Genomic DNA, 22646 nt, shown 5'->3' on the forward strand with positions numbered 1-22646 from the left:
AGGTGTTCAATCCACTAACCAAGTGGAAGGAAGCCATCATTCAGGCTGGAAGCAGCTCAAGATGCCACACAAAGATAAAAGGTTCAGCTTACATATTCAAGGAAGTGTATACCCATTAAAGTGACTTCTCAAAATAGAAAAATACATTCAAATAAATGTCAACTTTTTATGTGAATTTCAGACAGATACAGATGTTTAGCTTTACCAATGACTAAAACGTTAAAGGAAATAATTCAACTCTGAATTCTCTCTCCCTCCAGTTAGAACAACAGTCCTGTTTTCTTGCCAGAGATGGGATGGCCTTCAGGAGAGCTTGTGCCTCCACCAGAAATCACATCACTTTTCTAGGTAGGACTATTTAGCCCCACTCCCAGAAAAGAGTTTTCATCATTTGAGAATCACAGCTAATGAACCTCAATCCAGCAAAGCAAAGATTCTTACGAACGTGCACGTGATGTCACACAGAAGACAAGAATGATTTTTTTAACTGATGAATGTGAAATTTCTCTGCTTTTTCTTTGCATTTTCTGGGAAGGAGTAAAATTAATAGAAGGTATAAAGGAGAAGAAATACGTAATTTTCCATTTCTGATAATCAAGACAGAGGTCCGAAAAAAATTAAAAGAGGTACATTTTAAGAGACTTTTGGGGCATCTGGGTGGTTCAGTTCGTTGGGCGTCCGACTCTTGATTTTGGCTGAGGTCATGATCTCAGGGTCCTGAGATCAAGCACCCTGTCAGGCCTCACGCTCACTGGGGAGATCTGCTTGAGTTTCTCTCTCTCCCCCCTTCCTTTGCACCCTCCCACATCTGTGCACATACACACTCTCTCTCTAATATAAATAAATCAATCTAAAAAAAATAAAGAAGAGACTTCTAAGTGACAAAAAACTTTGAAATAAACTTTTTTTGTTAATAAGTAATCTTATGCTTATAATGCAGGTACAGGCTCATGGAGAAAGAGAGAAAAAGGAAGAAAGGAAATGGATTGGCATTTTCTTCCTAGAGTGTTATGTTTTCTGCCAATAGAACTGGCTTTGTCTTTAAACAACTCAGCTCAGCTCAAATTAGCAAAGTAGAAAGTTAGTCTGCTCCATAATTTAATCATCAGAAATACCCACTGTTAATTCTTTGGTATATAACATTTCACACTTTCTCCGTGAAATATGCCTATGTAATATACAGGCTATGCATTATTTACAACAGCCAAAAAGTGGGAACAGCCCAAATGTCCATTATCTGATGAATGAATAAATAAACTGTGGTGCATCCATATAATGGAATATTATTCAGCAATATAAAGAAATGAAACACTGACGCATGCCACAACATGGGTGATCCTTGCAACGTTAGGCTGAGTGAAAGAAGGCAGTTACAAGACACCATGTATTGTTTGATTCCGTCCACATGAAATGTCCAGAATAGGTAAATTCATAGAGATAGAAAGTAGATCCATGGTAGCTTAGGGCTGGTGGGTAGAACAAGAATGCCAATGCCAGTGCCTATGGGGGTTATCTTTTAGGGGGAATAAAAATGCTCTAAAATTAGATTGTGGTGATGGTTGCACAGCCCTGAGACAATACTAAAGAACACTAAATTTTACATTTTAAGTAGGTGAATTATATGGCATGTGGATTATATCTCAATAAGGCTGTAAAATAAAAGCAAGAAATATTTATACAGACTGTGTTGCAACTACTTTATCCTCTTCTTAATGTCTGATAGACAGTGTTCTACATCAATAAGATATACAACTACATCATTATATGTGACGTGCAATATCCCACTGTATGGATATACTGACATTTACTTACTTAATGCTTTACTGTTAGGCGGGAACTTGTTTCCAATCACTGTATTAAACAGTTATGCATGTACACATCTTTGCATACCTGTATCATTGTTTTCTTAAGAAACAAAGAATAGAACTGAGGGCAAAGGGTCTGCACTCTATAAATTGAAACATGTTGCCAGCTTGTCCTCCGGAAAGGCCATACTAGTTAATATTCGTCGCAAAGGAAAAGAAGAATAGTTTTTTCTCTATATTCCCATCAGTGCTGAACATCATCAAACTACTTAACCTCTGCCAATGACAGGTGACATCATTTTTTGATATATATATATATGTATTTTTTTTAAGATTTTATTTATTTGAGAGAGACAGAGAGAGAAAAGAGCACGCACGCAAGCACGTGCAAGAGCCAGGGGAGAGGCAGAGAGGAGAAGGAGATCCCCACTGGGCAGCGAGCCCAATGTGGGACTCGATCCCAGGACCCCGGGATCATGACCTGAGCTGAACGCAGACACTTAACCAACTGAGCCACCCAGGTGTCCTTGGATGTGTATTTCTTTGATTGTTGAATTTGAATAGCATTTTTTTTAAAGTCTATTTATCTTTTTTAGTAATCTCTACATCCAGCATGGGGCTTGAACTAACGACCCTGAGATCAAGAGTCACATGCTCTTCCAACTAAGTAGCCAGATGCCCCAAATAGCATTTTTTAATAGTCACATTTGATTTATGATAGCTGTACTTCTGTCCTTTGTTTATTCTTTAGTCATCTTTTTTTTTTTAAGATTTTATTTATTTGAGAGAGAGAGAGTGACAGAGAGAGAGCAGGAACAGGGTGAGGGGCAGAGGGAGAGGGAGAGGCAGACTCCCCACTGAGCAAGGAGCCTGACGCAGGGCTCGATCCCAGGACCCCAGGATCATGACCCGAGCCAAAGACAGACGCTTAACCAACTGAGCCACCCAGGTGCCCCGATTCTTTAGTCATCTTTATTAATTTTTATGATGCATGCCACCAATTGTTCTTGCCAACTTGTCTTTTAACTTCGCTTATGGCACCTCTCTCCTTACACATTCTAATAATTTATATAGTTAAATTTATTGCTTTTTTTCTTTATGGTATCTGGCCTTAATGCTTAGCCTTTTACAATCCCTGTGTCATAAAAATAATATCCTATATTTTCTTCCAGCATAGTTCTTTTCATGTTTCATTTGAACAGTCCATTCATTCCCTACTCATTGGCAGTCCTGTGGCATTCTTGAATTCTTTAAGTCTGGCCTGTGAAATCTGTTTAAAAGATGACTTACCTAATTCTTGAGCCCATCTTATGATAGTACCAGTGTCTCCTGCATTGCTTTCAGCTAAGCATACAACTTCTTGGCCAATCTTCCACCCAATTAGTGGATAAAAGCCTTAAAAACAAAGAAACGATATAAGTCAAATGTAATAAATAGATAATTCATTACAGAGACATCTACAATTTGATTAACAATTGGATTATCTTAAAAAATAGCAAAGTGGCTCTGAAGTCAGAGGTCTCACAAGTTTCTACTGTCTTAGCCTCAATCTCCTCAACTGTAAAATGGTCTGCCTCAGAGAGCTCCTGTGAGAATAAACTGAATTAATGCATAAAAAACTTAGTGCGTGCCTGGTATTTAATATGAACAATAAACATTAGCTTTTGGTAGCCACAGGCATATCCGTGTCTCTAGAAACATACAAACAGAACCAACTATGCTATTGTATTTATCTGTGAAGGTTCCTAAGTAGAAACAACCAAATGCAATGATGAAATTTTCTAGCTTCCATTTTCCCAATTAGGGGAAAAGGAAGAGCTTGAGGGGGGATGGAAGGTAAGAAAAAGATTTTAAAACTATCTCTTAGTAACCATGTTAGGAGACCATAGCCCAGATTAAGAGCCCACAGGCCTCTTAGGGTGTAGTTTCACAATCTAAGCTTCTTAGTTCACACATCCTACGATGTCTTCCATCAGGGAAACTAATTTCTTGGCAACAGTCATTAATATGCATGGAACACTAGTTGAGAATTACCACCCCCCCTAAAAAAAAAATCACAAAAAGAACTGCTAACACATAAGAGAAAATTTAGAGGCCTAGAAAGATGTTTGAAACAAATACAACAGGTATTACAGGTAAATATTTGATAAACTAAGCAAAATACCCTAATCCTGAGTTTTTCAATAATAATGTCTGTCTCATTTTTTATGCTTTTAAAGAAAAAAGGGAAATGGAAATTAACTGTCTTAAGAATAACAGCGAAAAATATGTGAGAGGGTACCCTTAACATAAAATGGGAAAACAGTGTCACAAAAGTTAAATATGAAAAGAAGTGTCAATAAAAAGGATAAATTCTAACTATTTACCTCTAACGGTGTGTTGAAGATCATTTCCAGTATTTATATCCAAAAATGTCCCAGTTCCCATGGTTAGTTTCACATCTCCTGTGTGGAAGCAGCATTCTCCAAACATGGCTGATTGCTGATCAGCGACCTGCCAAAAATGTTGAAATGTAAGATGGCTGGGCCTCAGCAGTGGCTCATTTCACTGTATCACACTGTCTCCTATACTGTATTCTCATGGGTCAACATCTTTTCTTTCTTCCTTTTCCTTTAAAAAAGAAAGAAAGAAAGAAAGAAAAAGCCCTGGAAAGAATAAAGAGAAACAATAAGCTAGAAGTCTCTCCAGGACTAACATTGTGTGGTAACTAAGGTGCCTCAGGAGTTTTTAGGAGGCAGCCTACTTTTTATGACTTTGAAGTAACACAGGAAAAATCTGGGAAATAAAGGTCAGAATAAAAATTGTGCAGAAAAAAACAACTAAGATTTTTCAACTTCAAAGTGGTTTCATTCATTAGTCAAAATAACTGACCTCACAAATTCCTCTTTTAAGAAGAGTGATAGGTGTATGCTTAACATAAATATAGGTCAAAACTACACATTTCCAACCATACATTTTTGTTAAAAGAAAAATTATAACATTTTGTTAAAATAATTAAATGTAAATTGTGTTTTTTTTTAAAGATTTTATTTATTTATTTGACAGAGATAGAGACAGCCAGCGAGAGAGGGAACACAAGCAGGGGGAGTGGGAGAGGAAGAAGCAGGCTCATAGTGGAGGAGCCTGATGTGGGGCTCGATCCCATAATGCCAGGATCATGCCCTGAGCCGAAGGCAGTCGCTTAACCGCTGTGCCACCCAGGCGCCTCTAAATGTAAACTGTTAAGTAACAATGTTCAACAGAGTACATTTTAAAGATCTAATTGGCTTTATCAATTGATGCATCCATTCTAGCAGAGGTGAGCTCCAAAGGGCTAAAGAAAAGGAAAGTTTTTAAAAGTAGAAAATGACCAGAGAAAAAAGGAACTATTAGCAAAGAATCCATTGTTTAAGGCAAGGTCACCCTCCCAAGGGGGATAGATGGGATCTATCATTAAATTCCTAATGCTGACCCAGAAATTCCCATGTTGACTGGTTAAGGGTACATTTCTGGGGAGCTGGAACTACAGGTAAGTTAGCTATTAAGTCTTGGTTTGCTGGCTTGGAGCCACCATCTTAGGCCTGTAGTTTTTTTTGACAATTCCCTCCCTTTTGATCAGACTCTCAGTTTAACTGAGAGACGAGATCAAAACTTAAAGCATTAGCACCATTCGCCACCACCACTCCAGAGTTCTCACAGCTGTTATCAATCCTCTGTGTGGTATCCACAGACCATGATGTTTCTTTGCTTAATTTCTGCGATATTCACAGGTTACAACTTCAGGTTCACAATTTTTAAGTCAGTTGTCCTCTTCATTCCTTTTCTGATGTTCCCGTCTTAGGGAGATCACTTGCTTGGTGCTTGGCAGTTAACATGCATTTAAAGCTTTTGAGAGAATACAATGTACCAGGGAGATTATTATAACTATAAGCAGGATAATTCTGAGTATTTGGAGTGTACTTCAAAGCCATGGTCCCCAAGACCCAAAACAATTAAAATCAAATAAATCAAAGAAAGATCCCACTGAAGAAGTTACTCTCTTAAGCCAAGCAGCTTGCTCAGTGACCTTATATGAGTTTCAGCTTCCTGAGAAATGTTAATCCAGATAAAGCAGGTGGTGTTGGCCACAGCAGAGATTCTTCCTTGCTCGGCTAAAAGATAATCGAGGGCTATCCTACTATCAAGAACAGCTTTGGCTAAAAAGTCTAAGGATGGTTGTTGGGCCTCTGTTCCTTTAGCAGCACATTCTGCAGTAATTTCAAGAATTGAGGAGAATTTCCTAATCATAGGCTCATTTACATTTATCCCTAACGAGGGAAGTAGGGACCTGCCAAGAGGAGTGAATTCCTGAATCACGAAGGGCTCCCAGCAGGTCCTTTCTAACTCAACAATGTAACTTCAGGCGAGTCGCCCAATGAGATGTCTTATTTTGCTCGTGAAAAGTTAAGGGCTCAGTCAGATTTTCTCTTAGCCTGAACTAGAAGGCTGTTCTAAATTCCAAAGACTACCCCCCTTAAGCAGTGGTCTGGGGAGAAAGAGATGGGGGCATTATCTTTCCAGGCTAATGCCAGAGTAAAAGAAAGGAGAAGGTGAAAGGGTTTTACATTTAGTTCAAGTTTAACGTCTTGATCCATCATCTTGGGCAGAAGCATTCCACCCCGACATCAGCGACTTCTCTTCCTCATCAGTTTGATTTGGAGGTCGCCAGCATCTGTAGAGCACCTGGTTGGAGGTGAAGCCTTCACGAGCTGTGAAATGTGTCCCCAAGGCTCCATCCCTTCTAGTTTTGCAGCAGTGACAGTGATCAGGAGCACTTGGTAAGACTCCTCTTCCAATGGGCTCGAGGGCCATCTTCCTCTGATAATGTTTCCAGAATACCTAATTCTTCGGGCTCAGTATACAAGCTTCTGATAGAATTCCAAGAAGTTTTGCAAGGTTTCATTAAGGCTCATACGATTTGCCCAATGAAGTGGGTGCCTTGATCACTGGAGACTGTGGAAGGCATGCCCCAAATGGGAAACATGTTTTCTAATAGTTTCCTTGCTACTGAGAGGGCATCACAGTCTTGAGGCAGGGAAAGACTTCAACCCATCCACAAAACATACAAACAATAACAAGAACATACTGGTAACCCATAGTAAGTAGCAGTTGGCATGAAGTCCAGCTGCAGGTGTTCAAAGGGTCCAGGTCTGAGGCTCTGGGAACAAAATCGGTTTTTCCAGGATGACCTGACAAGTTAGAAATTGCTGGTAGATTATTTTTACAATATTATAAAGCCTCCCCACTGATGTCTATTCATAATTTTGGGTCATCTTGAATGCCCTATGGTGAGTGAAGGAATGTAAAAACTGAAAAATAGGGTTTACCAGGGAGCTGGGAAGAACTAAGCAAGCAGCCATCTTAGTTTTCCCATAGCCCCAACTATTCATTTAATTGACAGCCATTATTTACCTACCTTAATTTCTCTGATTCAGCAGCAGACTGTTGCCATGTTATAGGACATCAGGATGGCAAAAGTCTGGCGATGAGGGGCTTTTTTTTTTTTTTCAGAAGCAGAATGGACTTTATGCACACGTGCCAAAATCTTACAACATAAAGAAGGCTTAGTAGTACATTTTATTTGACAACGCTTCTGATGTAACTTAACATATCATATAAGCTTAAATAGTTTAGCAAATCTTTGGTATGTTCCAGGTCAAAAAGACTTAAGCCAATGAAAAGTCCAAACAAACTTCATCCTCTTAAAATAGAGAGAAAACCAAATTCTAATTTTGCACCAGCTTAGTTTTGATATTAAAACTTATTCATTCCAATCTTCAGTCAGAGATTCCACAGAGTACAGAGCCCGACGTGGGGCTTGATCTCACAACCCCAAGGTCATGACCTGAGCTGAGATCAAGAGTCAGATGCCCAACCGACTGAGCCACCCAGGTGCCCCCTGCTGAGCTATTTTTTTTTTTAATTTATAACAGAGATAATATTACCGTATCTGACTTTAAGTGAACTAAGGCAGGATAATAGTTTTAATTTTAAAGCTGATAACTCTAAAGACATGTCTACTTTAATATCCTTTAGAGATTTGTTTATTTTAGAGAGACACAGAGAGAGTGCACCCACAAGCAGGAGGGGCAGGGGGAGAGGGAGAGAGAATTTCAAGCAGACTCCACGCTGAGCACGGATCCCAATGTGGGGCTCGATCCCACAACTCTGGGATCATCACCTGAGCTGAAACCAAGAGTTGGTCACTTAACCGACTGCGCCACCCAGGCACCCTAAAACATGTCTACTTTAATTAAGCCAACAACCTTAAAGTAGCTTTCATATAAAATATTTACCCAGATTTCGTGAACTTGAGAAAGCATTTGGACTGGTTTCTTTCTGAGAGTTTTAGAATGTCTAATCCTTATCAGTGTTTGCCTTCAAACCAAGTAAATAGAGCTCTTTTACAAATTAATTTTAGCAATACCATCCAGAGGTAGAAAAGTATCTCACATTTACTACATACAGAGAGAGAGAGACAGATAGACAGGTACACACAAAGACCCTACAGGTACTAATATTTGTGGAGAAGATTGTTAAGATTTGTACTTGTCCCTGGGATTAATCTTAAGGAGGTAGTGCTAGAGTTTGGGAAAAGAGTTGTTTTGGAGGTTTGTATTTTAAAAAGGCTTCTTTCCCTTTTTTTCTCTCAATCTCTGGTGATTGTGGGCTATGTTTACATTTCTAAGACTTGATAAGATGCATAACTTTAAGGGACAAGGAGAGAAGGCAAGTTCCTCCAAGAAGGACTCTGGTTTCCTAGAGCCAAAAATTTACAATCCGTTTGAGATAAACAGGGGAAATTTGGGGATTGGTGAAGAAATAGGTAAACTTTGAATTGCCTCTAGAGCTATATTTCTGGTTTTATGAAGATTGCAAGATAAGGACAATTGCTTTCAATTCCTCTAAGAACTGGGTTGTAACTTAAATGACATTATAGATTGATCCACCTATTCAACTCTATGGCTTCTTTTTCCCCTGGGGACATGGTTCTAATTTTTAATATTTCTGGTGGTACTAAATAACACCCCATGGGTATAAGAGGGGTCCCCAAAGAGGGTGCAAAGGATACGACCTTCCCAAGATCCAGAGTCACTTCAAATGAGGGCCAAAGAACCAAAACCTGCATGCCCCATGCAGGCAGAAAGCCAAACTCAGTTATGCAAAACTAGACAAAACAGAAGGCAATATGTATCTCTGGGAGAGAAAGGATCAATAGTCAATGGGTCTGGATTTGGAAAGGAAAGGGACAATGTGAAATTTTATTTTCCTCTCTAGACCGGGCACTACAGACGGAGATTTGGAAGGAACGGATTCCAGTAAGAACTTTCACCCTTTGCTGGCTTCTGCCAGTTTTTCCAGGATCCTCTCTGCAGGCTCTAGTATCTATCAGACTTTCCCCCTTGGCTGTTTAAGGGAATAACGTAGGAGTTTTACCAGAAAATCCCTCCATTTCAACAACTCTGGGAAGGGCCCGTATGGAGGTCCTCCTAAGAAGGTAAATACAGGGGTATATGTAAGACCATTAATGTGGTGAATTCCGTTTACAGCTGCGTAGTCTTTCCAGAGTGGAAACACAATTTAGACAGAGGATTAGTAGAATGAGTACTCCAAGGAGGGTGAAGCGGAGCAGCAGGAATTACGTCAGTCTTACAGCATTCTGTTTTGTGTACCTCTTCTCTCTTTAATTTTTCACTACCCTTTCGCAATGAGACTTTTAATGAAACAATGTGGGAATTTCGAAACCTTTTGGAGGCTTCTGCTTGCCAATTAAAACAGGTATCCCATTCTGTTTAATTTAGGAATCCTTGCTTTCAAGAGCACTTGTTAAATGATTTTATCTAATTGGAATGGCCCCCATAAGAACCCCTGTATTTCTAGGTTGTAATTCCCTTGAAGGCTGGAGCAGTTTGGTAGGATTCTAGGCACAAATGGAGTTAACCCATATTTCTGTCAGGCCATATCTAGCTACAAATGGGGTGCAACTCATTATTTCTGCCTGGCCTTATTTGGGGACTACCAAGCTGACAGTTACTGAGCCAAGTTCCCCAGGACACAAAACAAACTTAGTAAGATTCTGCCATTTTTGCGAGATATCTACAACTTCTAGGGCTATAGTTCTTAGATAAAATAAGCAGCTGTGCTGGAAGGTAGTACGCTTGACTCTGTAGAATTTAAGGATTCCATTAGCTAAGGCTTTGGAGTTCTCAGAGCCGAACTAATACCTAATAGGGTTGGGCCACTGGATTGGGGATCTTGCATGTTTTACAGAGTACCTCATTGTACAGAGGTTTTCCTGAGGTTGGTGGGCGAACTTGTATCAATCTAACCCATTCTGTGATCAACTTACTCTATTTTCTTGAAGTGGCAAGAGCTCTAATAGCCTTCAAATGCTCACTCTGTGCCCACCAATTTTTCCAGTTTTTTGGTCTCTGAGATCCCTGTTAGCGATAGCCTTTATCTACACAAAACAAGACAAATATGTGCACCTTAATGTATAAGCAACAACAAGAGATGTTACTGCATCCCGGCCAAGAGAAGGCCCTGTGCTCACCACAAACAATTCTTGTGGAACCTTGCTGGGGTTTTCCAGCAATTCCAGGGGAATTGTGGTCTGAAAGGCTAGGGATTTGGCTGTGGGCAGACACTTTTCCCAGCTCAGTTGGACTCCAGGCAGAACCGCCAGCTCGGGGCATAACCATCTGGCAGCTCAGGCTCTAAAGGAAAGCCAATTAGATTGGGGGAGCTTGAATGAACAAGAGCGGAGCTCAGAACCAAGAGGGAACTTGCCCACAGCCCTCAGGAACAGCGAGAAACACATGAATTTAAAGGGTTCATGGGGTACCATGCCCATGTTTCTCATTGTCCCCAGATGCTGCTGGAAATTCACTTTGGATCTTGTCACTGCCTGCCAGCAAATCTGTTAAATAACAAAAATTCAACCAAGTAAATTTTCTTCTCTTCTCTCTCTCTCTTTTTTTTAAAGATTTTATTTATTTATTTTAAAGAGAATGACAGAGAGAGAGAGCACAAGCAGGGGGAGAGGCAGAGGGAGAGGGAGAAGCAGGCTCCCTGCTAAGCAGGGAGCCCAACACAGGACTCAATTCCAGGACCCTGAGATCATGACCTGAGCCAAAGGCAGATGCTTAACCAATTGAGCCACCCAGGTGCCCCAACTGAGTAAATTTTATGAAGATCTAATTGGTTTTATTAATCAATTCATGAATCGGGCAGCATCCCATCTATCAAGTACAGGAGGCTCCAAAGAGCTACAGAAAAGGAAAGATTTTTTTTTTTTAAGTAGCTCCACCACCACCCCTCCCCGGAGCCCAATGTGGGGCTTGAACTCATGACCCTGAGATCAAGAGTTGGTCACTTAACTGACCAAACCACCCAGGTGCCCCAGAAAAGGAAAGATTTTTAAAGGTAAAGAGGGAATGGAAAAAAGGAAATTATTAGCCAAAAAAAATGCATTGTTTGGGTAAGGTTGCCCTCCTAAGGAGAAAGGAAGGGCACTATTAGAAAATTTCCTAGTGCCGATGGAAAATTCCCACGTTGACTGGTAAAGGGTTACATTTCTGGGGGGTTGAAATTGCAGTTAGGGTAGGTATTAAGTCTTGATTTACTAACTCAGGCTGCCGTTTTAGGCCTGTTGTTTTCTTTTCCTTTTTTAAAAGATTTTATTTTTAAGTAATCTCAACACCCAACGTGAGGCTCAAACTTAAACAATCCCAAGATCAAGAGTTGCATGCTCCACCGACTGAGCAGCCAGGCACCTTTCTTTTTAACAACGTATAGCAATATCTTAAGGACCAAAACTCATCTAAAGAACACTTTGTCATTAAACTTCGATTGTTCCAGCCACACCTGTATCTGAACTTGAGCTCAAGTTGCATATGATTGATACTCTCTAAATGACCAGGAATTTGTACCTTGGGAATTAAATTCCCCTTCTCTCACCCAATCCCTCCACCTACTGTGGCCATCATCCATCTAGGGAAAGATGGTCTAGAGTTCCTGTGTAAGCTACTACAGAAAATCAAAGTCAAGGTCGGCGTTCCCATAAAGCCCCTCAACCAGGTGGCAAATCCTTGACATTCTCTAAGGTTTAGATCTTTCATCCAGACAGAAAGAGTACAATCAAGAAAGAACCTCAAAAACCTGAAACAGCTAATTTTTCACTCTTCCACAGTTTCTCTACTGTTATATGCTAGCTAAGGATTTTATAAATATAAATACAACATTTTATTTACTTTAAATTGCCTTGCAGCTGTTTGGTTACACTGTATCAAATACAACTAAGCAATGGCCCTATCCCTGTTTTTTGTCTCAGAGTATCAAATATAAACCACACACTACTCAGAATACAACATGTAAAAAAAAATTAACAGTTTTCTGAAAAACAGTATCTATGGAAATCAAAAAAGATTAGAAAGTGCTTTCATGTCAGAAGACTGGCCCAGGGATCCCCTTTCCAGATTACAGAAAATACTCCTGATTATATCCAGGGCACGTTAACTTACAAAGAAAAAAATACTTTAATTTCATTCTGCAAGGACCTCTAATGTCTCTTAAATCTAATCCCCACTATTCATATATATTATTTAGTTTATACTGTGCATGGAGGAACCCTCAAGTTTTCTACTTACCAAGGCCACTATTGGTATAGGCACACCAAATATCTCTTCATCCGCTGATCCAAAATTGTGGCTTCAAATAAAATTGATTAAAAAGTCAGTCATAGTTCTAGAAATATTATTTCTAAAATTCAGCATATTGATTTTCACATAGACCAAAAAGTTATATAATGAACATACAAGCATCTCAAACAAATAATAAAATGCTTTCCCCACTAAGGCAAAATGAATTCAGGGACAATTTTGCTGGTTTCTATAGCTGATGTTCATTATTACCTCGTATCCCTCACAGGAGGCAGGATAGACAGTGGTATCGAAAGCAGGGAAGTAAGGAGCCTGCTCCAACGCATCTGAGCATAAAAATATGTCATCAGAATCCAAGCTAAATTACATAAAAATTATTGATTCAAAAGGAAAAAAAAAACCTTTACCTTAAAAGGGTCAAATAGTCCAGTTGTACTAGCATTTGAAAAATCCGTGGCAAATTCGGAACCTAAATTTGCATTGAAAATAATATTTTATCAAGCAGTATCAATCAACAACTACCCCTAGTTTATAATCTAGACCTTTGTCTGGCCTCAAATTCATTCCAAAATGTATATTTACAGTGCAAAGTCTCCAAAGCAATTTCCCACTTAATCTTTTAGAACTTTTATAGTTTACAAAAGCACTTTCATATACATTGTCACATCATGATCCCCAGTTTATTTTGTTATTTCTTTTAAAGATTTATTTACTTGAAAGAAAGAGAGAGCACTTGAGTTGGGGCAGGAACAGAGGGAAAGAATCTCAAGCTGACTCCCCACGGAGCGTAGAGACTGACCGCAGGGTTCAATCTCATGACCCTAAGATCATGACCTGAGCCAAAACCAAGAGTCAGAGCTTAACCGACTGCCACCCAGGCGCTCTGAGCCCCAGTTTAAGGATAAGGAAAGGGGTTCAAAGATGCAATATGATTGCCTATAGTTGTTACCCAGCTGCGAAGTGGCAACTTTGTGACCAAACCTGAGTCTTACCACTTTTGAAATTAAGACTGTTGCTCCGTCTTCTGTTTGAGGTCTCAGCTACAATTTAAAAATCACCCTCCTCTTACAAATCTAAAATTTATCTAGCTTTACTGTAACATGTAGTTACTAGGATATCAAGGAGCAGTAGGTTTGGGAAGGCAAAAGGGAAGGGAAAAAAAGTAACTTCCACTTTTTGTAGGTGAATCATTTCTATCAGTCAAATTTCAGTTACTTGTGTAGATTTGTCAGATCATCTTTACCTTTTGTGAGCTTATGTAACAACCAGGTGTCAATAGTCCCAAAGCAGCAATTATCTTCTTCAACTGCCTTTTGCACCTAGAAAACACATCACAAAGCTGACTCAAAAAGCCTAAATTATGCAGTGCATAATTAAGTGCCGATCAGTAAATACAATATAATCCCATTTTTTGATAAGAATGAATATGTATATAAAAAAACCTATTTTTAAAATATACCCCAAACAGTTCTAAGCAATTACTACAGGGTATAAAAGGCTCTAATTTACAAGAAACGTGTTACTTTTGTGATGAACAAACAAAGTAAATATACATATTTTTAGTTTAGACATATAAATATGTCTAGATAAACAAAGTCTAAAACAGGGGATGGTATACTATGATCACAGTTCAACTGACTATTTCTGTATAGCAGGTTAAGAATGGTTTTTAAATTTTCTAATTGTTTTTTAAAAAAGAACACTTTGTGACATATGAAAAGTATATGAAATTCAAGTTTGAAGGTCCATAGATAAAATTTTACTGGAACATAGCCATGCTCATCTGTTTCTGTGTAATTTATGGCTGTTTTCAAACTACAATGGCACAGTAGTTGTGACAGAAACCTTATGGCCTTCCAAGTCTAAATTATGACTATCTGGCACGTTACAGAAAAAGTTTGCTAATCCTTAGCATAAAGCATGCCAAAGGAAACAAAAGTATCACAACCTCTTTAAACTAGCTAATAGAGACAGTGAAATGACTGTTGAGTTATCATTATTTTTTTAAATAGGCTCTACACCCAACACGGGGCGCAAACTCAAGACCCGAGATTAAGAGTCGCATGCTCTACCAACCGAGCCAGCCAGGCGCCCTGAGGATTACTAACATAGTGAAAACAATGCCCTACATCAAACTTCACCACCTCTCCAACTCTTACTTGTCCTTCAAGACTAGCAGTTCCTGGCTTTGCCCAAGCCAGCACTCTACAGAAATCTTCCACACAGCCCTTATCTCACATCATTACTTCCCTGTTAGACCCTAAGTTCCTTTAACGCAGGAATTAAATTTTTAAGTCCAATACCTAGGAGGGTTCCTGGCCTATAGCAGATGCTTAAAACATGTCTCCTAAATAAATGAGATAAAAAGAATAGCAAATGAATACATTTCAGGATGAATTATATTTCAACAGTAGAAAGGATCAATAAAATGAAAACACATGACATAAGCTCCAAAAAAGAAGTCATTTGTACATTATTTATAACAAATATTTGAAGATTCTATTCAAGTTTTATACCACTTAAGTATGGAGTGCTTAAAGTAGTATTACTTTATTTCAAATTCTTTTTAAATTTAGAAATTGTGATTCTAAAATTTGTTCAGATTAGAGAAAGATTAATCTGTATTTCAGTAAGCAGCAACGATGCTTGACAAGTAGTAAATTCGTCTGTTCATTCAACAAACATTTGAGGCCCAGGTCCTCTGACAGGTAGTAGGTCCATATGAGGCTCCAAAGACGTAGAGTATTAGGGTTTCCCAGGGTAGAAGGATCAAGGTCAATCCTCCTTGCTTTGGGTTAAGACTCCAAATGGCCCTACCCTATAAGTAAGGGTAAACTAGAAAGACAGGCTCTCATAGGAAATACAACTCAGTTTTGAAACACCTCAATCATTAAATTGGATTGAGGTAATCCTGGTACCTAAAAGAACTGAAGAAGCAAACACAAATCCTATCCAAAGCAAGATACTGCTATGGTAAGCCTCTCATAACTTCTACGCACAATTTTGCAAACACAATGTCTAGGTGATATACATACACATGCATACAAATAAGTAACCAAGATCACTGAACTCATCAAGTTGTGTATATTAAATATGTTCAGCTTTTTTTATGTTAATCATACATCCATAAAGTAGTTTAAATTTAAAAGAAATCAAATAATCAGGCATCTGAGGAAACAAGAGAACATAGAAAAAAAAGAGAGAGAGAAAGACAGAGTCCATGAGGCTATAGATCTTAGAATTAATAGTCATGGACTATATCCTAGAAGTCCTTGTCATTGCTTAAAAAGAAATGGAAAGAAAAGTCATATTTCTACATCATATTGTTATGTTAGGGAATTACAAATTAAATCAATGAGATACTACTTCACACCTATTAGAATGGCTAAAATCTAAAACCCTGATATCAAACATTAGCAAGGATGTGAAGTAACTGGAACTTTCATTCATTGTTGGTAGGAATGTAAAATGGTATAGTCACTTTGGAAGATAGTCTGGCATTTTCTTACAAAGCTAACCATAGTCTTATCATCTGATTCAGCAACTGCACACCTAGGTATTTCCCCAAAAGAGATGAAATTTACGTTCATACAAAAACCTGTACACAAATGTTTATAGCAACTTTATTTGTAAGTGCCAAAAATTAGAAGCAACAATATGTCCTCCAACAAGTGACTAGATAAACAAACTGAAACACTTCTGGACAATGAAATACTAATCAGTGATAAAAAGAAATACATTACCAAGCCACAAAAAGACATGGAAAAACCATTGTTTTGTTCACTTTTTCAACTGTTTTTTCTATTCCCTATTTCATTAATTTTCACACTAATCTTTACATTTCTTCCTTTCTGCTACTGTGTGTTCAGTTTGCTACCTTTAACCAGTGTCTTAAGTTAGAATGTTAGCTGTTTTGTTAATATGATATCTATATGTAATATAGTCTGGCTATAAATTTCTATCTAAACACTGATCTTGTTGCAACACATGATTTGGTATATTGTGTTTTCTTTTCCATTCATCTCTAAGTAGTTTCTAATTTCTCTTAGGATTTCTTCTACCCACTGGTTATTTAAAAGTACAGTTTGATTTCCATATATTTTTGAACTTCCCAAATTTCTTTCTGCTAATTCTTTCTTCTTCTTTTTTTTTTTTTTTTACTTTTAAGGATTTTATTTTTAAGTAATCTCTACACCCAATGTGGGGCTTAAACTCACAACCCTGAGAGTTATATGCTCTACTGACTGAGCCAGTCAGGAACCCCACCTTTCTGTTAACTATTTTTAATTTCATTCTTTTTTTATTAGAGAAATACTTTGTGTGATTTCAGTCCTTTTAAATTTATTGAGGCTTATATTACGGTGTAGCATGTGATATATCCTGGAGAAGGTTCCATGTGCGCTTAAGAATGTATATTCTGGGGGCACATGGGTGGCTCAGTCAGTTAAACGTCTGCCTTTGACCCAGGTCAGGGTCCTGGGATTGAGCCCCTCATCACATCAGGGTCCCTGCTCAGCAGGGAGACTGCTTCTCCCTCTCCCCCCTCTCGTGCTTTCTCTCTCTCAAATAAATAAAATCTTTAAAAACGAATTAAGTGTTTTGCCTGTAGACAGCATATAGCTGAATCTTCTGTTTTTATTATCCAACCTAAAATGACAATGAGGGGCACCTGGGTGGCTCAGTTGGTTAAGGAACTGCCTTTGGTGCATCAGGCTCCCTGCTCAGCAGGGAGTCTGCTTTTCCCCTCTGACCTTCCCCTCCTCATGCTCTCTCTCTCTCTCTCTCAAATAAATAAAATATCTTAAAAAAAATAAAATCACAATGAGAGATCACTATTTAACTACCAAAATGGGTAAAATTTTTTTAAAAACCTGATAATACCAATTATGATGGTACATGAAATATGAAGTCCTCTCATTGACTGATGGTGGGTATGTAAATTATCAAAAACTGTGGGAAATTTTTTGACATTATCCACAAAAAGTGAAGATACACATTCATGCCCTCCATTCCCATATATAGATACAGTAGAAGTACCTTTATATGTACCCCAAAAGACAGCATTATTCATAATAGCCCCAAATTAGAAATAATTCAAATGCACATAAACAGAATGGATAAATGGATAATGATAAAATCATATACCGAACACTAAATAATAATGAAAATATAAGAAAATTAATTGACACATTTATACAAAATTCAAAAAAATTCAGGTAAAACTAAACTATAGTGTTGAGGAAAAAAAACCACATAAGTAAAAAAGTAAAAGTGGAAAGAAAATGTGATACACAATATCACAATGTTCTACTTCTCGATTCAAGGAGTGTTACACAGATGTTTGCTCCACGATCACTGAGTGGTACATTTTTGTTTTGTTCAGTTCTCCATATGTGTTACGACTTACAATAAAAAGGTCTAAAAGTTGAGATTTCTGTATTCCATCCCAATATGTAGTGGACACTTAATTTTTCCTCAAATAATCAAATTGCTGTCTTCATTCTTTTACCTTTTTCTTCCCTGTAGTTTACACACACACACACACACACACACACACACACACACACACACACACACAATCTTTCCTTACCTCAACCAGGTTCTGTAAAATCCAGGCCAATCTCAAAGAAACATGCTGGTTTGTGAAACTGAACAAACTGAATGCTAAAAGTCGTTTATTTCTAGTGAAAAAGTGCAGCACTCGGCAGGAACTCTGTACTAGCTATTAAAAAAAAGATATTTTAGGAAAATGCATTTAATGGTGTTTGATATTTCCATATTAATTCTACACACATGAAAACAAACCCAATAACAAATGAACCACTCAACTACTTATAGTGTTTTTAACGCTTTAGAAAAGAAATAAAGCCTAAGTGGATAATTTGTATTCTAACATATGAAATGTAACACATCTACTATGACCTCCTTTAGCAAACACAAGAAGCTCAAGATAAAGTCTTTTAAAATAAAAGAGAGAGAGTCAAGGAAGAAGGCTATATTTTGGTTAGAAATATATTTTTAGGGGCGCCTAGGTAGCGCAGTCCTTAAGCGTCTGCCTTCGGCTCAGGGCGTGATCCCAGCGTTCTGGGATCGAGCCCCACATCAGGCTCCTCTGCTGGAAGCCTGTTTCTTCCTCTCCCACTCCCCCTGCTTGTGTTCCCTATCTGACTGGCTGTCTCTGTGTCAAATAAATAAATAAAATCTTAAAAAAAAAAAAGAAATATATTCTTAATGAAGTTAGTATTAAACCATAAGGGAAACTCCCCTACACATTAAGTATCTAAAATTTGGGATGTTATGATTTAATACTATCTATACTTATCTAAATCAAAGCTGAATATACATTGTTCAAAATTTACTTCTTAGTAAGCAAATCCTTTAATTAAAAAGAAAAGGTCTTTCATTGAAAACCAGCTTTGAGTTTTAAGGTTTGTCAGACATAGTAAAAAAAATAAATAAAAGAACAAAAATTTTATCCTGCCACCTACCACAAGAATGCAGATGGACAATTCAACTTCTGAAACTGATGTTTCACAAAATATTCACTTACAGAGAATTTGCCCACTTCTTGCATTTTTTTCCTCTGTTATTGCCACCCCTCCCCTAAAAAATATATTTAAAGGGGCTCCTGGGTGGCTCAGTTGTTTAAGCATCCAACTCTTTTTTTTTTTTTTAATGATTTTTTATCATATTATGTTAGTCACCATACAGTACATCCCCGGTTCCGATGTAAAGTTTGATGATTCATTAGTTGCGTATATAAGCATCCAACTCTTGACTTCGGCTCAGGTCATGATCGCAGGGTCATGAGACTGAGCTCTGCATCGGGCTCTATGCTGGGTGTGAAGCCTGCTTAAGACTCTTTCTCTTCCTCTCCCTCTGGCCCTCCCTCCCCATTCACATCCACATAATCTCTCTCCCTAAAAAAAATTTAATATATATATGTGTATATATATATGTATATATTTAAAGATTTTGGTTTATTTACTAAAGTAATAAATGCAACAATCAAGAAAGTATAGACTCAATTCTCTCTACATATCAGTCTCATCCCCTTTTTTTGGAACAGTGAGCCCCATTTTAATTTTTTTTTTCCCTTTTCATTTTGGTGAGAGCATTTAAGTTCTCTTAGCAAATTTCAGTTATATAGTACAGTGTTATCAACTATGGTCATCATGTTATACATTAGATCCTCAGACTTTATTCATCTTATAACTGAAAGTTTGTACCCTTTTAACTTCCTTTTCAGTGATCAGTGATCAAACCTTATTCAGTGATCAAACCTTCTGTGTTTCTATTTGTACTACTTATTAAAAGATAAAGAGTTTCTGAAAGTATTTGAAATGACCATCCATAATCCTTCTTCTGATATGTTATATTTTAAGGAATGCTCCAAACTGAAAGAGGTTCTTCCTCCCTAAGAACATTATACTTTCCTCTCTTAAAAAAATTACATTTAATATCCTTCAGGGATCTTCCATTAAAATGCAGATAACCGGGGGGGGGGGCATAAAAAAGTATGGAAACTTCTTACACCTGCACTTTTAATCAACATATGAACAATTAATATTTTGTTTTTACATTTAACAAATATTTATTGAGTACCTTCTATGTACCAAGGACTGTGTTAGGCCTTGAGAAAGCCTGAACAATACAGGCAGAATGAACAATATAGGCAGAATTTCTCCTTCCTTGAAATTTACATTCTAGTGGGAAGAGACAGACAAGTAATCAAATCAATTAGTGAGATAATCTAAGAAGACATTCAATGTACCACCAAGAAAAGAAAAAAAAATCCTATTTAAATTACAATATAATGCTAAGATATAAGTGATGGTTAAAATGATTTTTAAAAATTAATGGTTAAAAATACATCCTGCTTGGGGTGCCTGGCTGGTTCAGTCAGTAGAGCTTGATCTTGGGGTTGTCAGTTCAAGCCCCACATTGGGTGGAGAGATACCTAAAAATAAATTCCTTTTAAAAAAAAAATCATCCTAAAAAAAACTAACCAAATAAACAAAAATAACCCCACCCTGCTTAAAAATCAGCCTTTTCAAATTGGAATAAAAATGTATGCCTTATAACTCATACAATGCTGGTGAGAAAGTAAATAATGCAGCTACTCTGGGAAAAAGTCTGAAGTTTCTTAAAAAACAAAACATGCAATTACCCTGTGACCTAGCAATTAATTACACACTTGGGGTATTATCTAGAGAAATGAAAACTTATGTTCACATAAAATTCTGTACACAAATGTTCAAAACAGCTCCACTTGTAATAGCCAAAAACTGGAATTTGCACAGATGTCCTTAAACAGGTGGTGTATCTGTACCACTGAATATAATTCAGCAATAAAAAGAAACAAGCTGTTGATACACATACAACTTGGATTCTCCAGGAAATTACACTAAGTGAAAAAAGCAAACCCCAAATGCTTTATACTGCATCACTCTATGTATATAATATTTTTGAAGTGAGAAAAAAATTTTAACGGAGGACAGATTAGTGGTTGCAAGAAGTGAGGGATAGGAAGAGGGTGGGGAAGTGCATAAGAGAGAGAGGATGTGGTTATGAAAGAGTAACATGAGGGACCCTTGTCATGATGGTACTGCTCAACATCTTGATTCTGGTGGTGGATACATGAACACAGGAAAAAAACTGTACAGAAATTATAACACACACACACACACACACACACATGAGTACAAGTAAAACTGAGGAAATCTGAGTAAGATCTATAGATTGTATTAATGTCAATATCCTGGTTGTGACACTACAGTATAGTTTTGTAAAATGTTACCATTGAGAGAAACTGCAAAGCCTATAGGGGATCCCTGTATTATTTCTTACAACTGCATGTGAATCTATAATTATCTCAATTAAAATTTCAATAGAAAAAATGCATGTCTCAAAATCTTTGAAATGTGCTAAGTGCCGTGAAAGAAATAAAGGACAGTATGATAGAGACTGGACTAGGGGGTGGGGACTTGCTACTCTATAAACGGGATGGCAGGAAAGGGCTCACACAGAGGAGATGGCATGTGAGCTGGGCCCAGAAAGGTGAGAAGCATCCAGTCATGATGGCACACAGAGCCCCTTGAGGGTACGAAGTCCTTAAGGTAAGAGGCAGCTTCAGTGCTGTAAGAACAAAAGCGGGCTCGCAAAGCTGGAGCTGAAGCCTTAGCAGCTTCAGGGAGGAAGGTCTGGGAAGTGGTCAGAGCTGTAGACAGGGCCAACCCATGGTAACGAGCTGGGATTTTGTGCTGAAGCAAAGAGAAGCCTTAGCAGCCATAAGCAAGAATCAGAATAACAGTGAGAGGAAGCATGGGTGCTGGAAGAACTGGAGGAAAACAATGGTGCCAGGAGACTGCCAACACACATCAATTACTTCACCATTTTGCTTGGAGCTAGCATTGGCTGAACACATGAAATTCGGTGCCATCTCTGGCACCTACACCCTCAACATTTCCATTAGCCTCAATCAATTAACCATAGCATCCAGGATACGGGTGCGTGGCTGGCTCAGTCGGTAGAGCATGCAACTCTCGATCTTGGAGTTGTAAGTTTGAGCCCCACGTTGAGATTACTTAAAAATAAAGTCCTTAAAAAAGAGGAAAAAAAAGCGCATCCAGTATAGGATGAGTGCAGGGTGGGGTTCTCTCAGTGGCAGGACAAGCCTTGGAATCGTGTGGGCTAAATGCCAACAAGAGTCTGCGTACATTTTTCTCCTAAGAGAAGCCAAAGCTTACATCACGCATGGGCTCAGTATCAAGCAGACGACATGCTTTAAGGCTGAGTTTTGCGCTTGACGTCAGTTTTACATCTGAGATTTAGGGTTTGTACTACAGAAGTAAATGTTTCCAAAGTCAAAACTTATTTGTAAAGGAATAAAAGTTTTAAATACCTCACTGACAAATGAAATGTTTGTTAAAAGAAATGTTTGTCAAAAGAAATGTTTGATGAATTGACCTATTAAAAACTAAAATTATCCATTAAGATACAGAACTATACATTATAAATAGTATTAATTTTAAAGTATACCATTCAAAGTTTGTGACATTTCCTTATATTTACATTCAACTCCTTAATTACTCTTTCCTGTAAAGAGCACCTCTTGGTTCTCAGCCTTACAAGTTATTAAAGCAAGGTGCATTTTCATATA

At 37.9% G+C, this 22646-nt stretch overlaps 1 protein-coding gene across 3 annotated transcripts in view; it reads right to left on the reverse strand.

Annotated features, from left to right (window-relative positions):
* Nucleotides 1–22646, reverse strand: part of GK5 (glycerol kinase 5) — a 78678-nt gene that overhangs the window by 32426 nt on the left and 23606 nt on the right. For 2 of the 3 annotated variants that reach the window (XM_045791903.2, XM_087870246.1), the window contains exons 5-11: nucleotides 18075–18206; nucleotides 13728–13803; nucleotides 12892–12953; nucleotides 12737–12810; nucleotides 12473–12533; nucleotides 4172–4298; nucleotides 3096–3200 (exon numbers count right to left, since the gene is read on the reverse strand). In XM_045791903.2, coding sequence (XP_045647859.1) covers nucleotides 3096–3200; nucleotides 4172–4298; nucleotides 12473–12533; nucleotides 12737–12810; nucleotides 12892–12953; nucleotides 13728–13803; nucleotides 18075–18206 — 637 coding nt within the window. The remainder of the gene's footprint in view (nucleotides 1–3095; nucleotides 3201–4171; nucleotides 4299–12472; nucleotides 12534–12736; nucleotides 12811–12891; nucleotides 12954–13727; nucleotides 13804–18074; nucleotides 18207–22646) is intronic. The other variant, XM_045791904.2, reaches the window with a different exon arrangement.

The sequence above is a fragment of the Ursus americanus genome, chromosome 20, assembly GCF_024610735.1.
Source record: "Ursus americanus isolate L20-20 chromosome 20, mUrsAme1.1.p, whole genome shotgun sequence".
NCBI classification, from domain to species: domain Eukaryota; kingdom Metazoa; phylum Chordata; class Mammalia; order Carnivora; family Ursidae; genus Ursus; species Ursus americanus.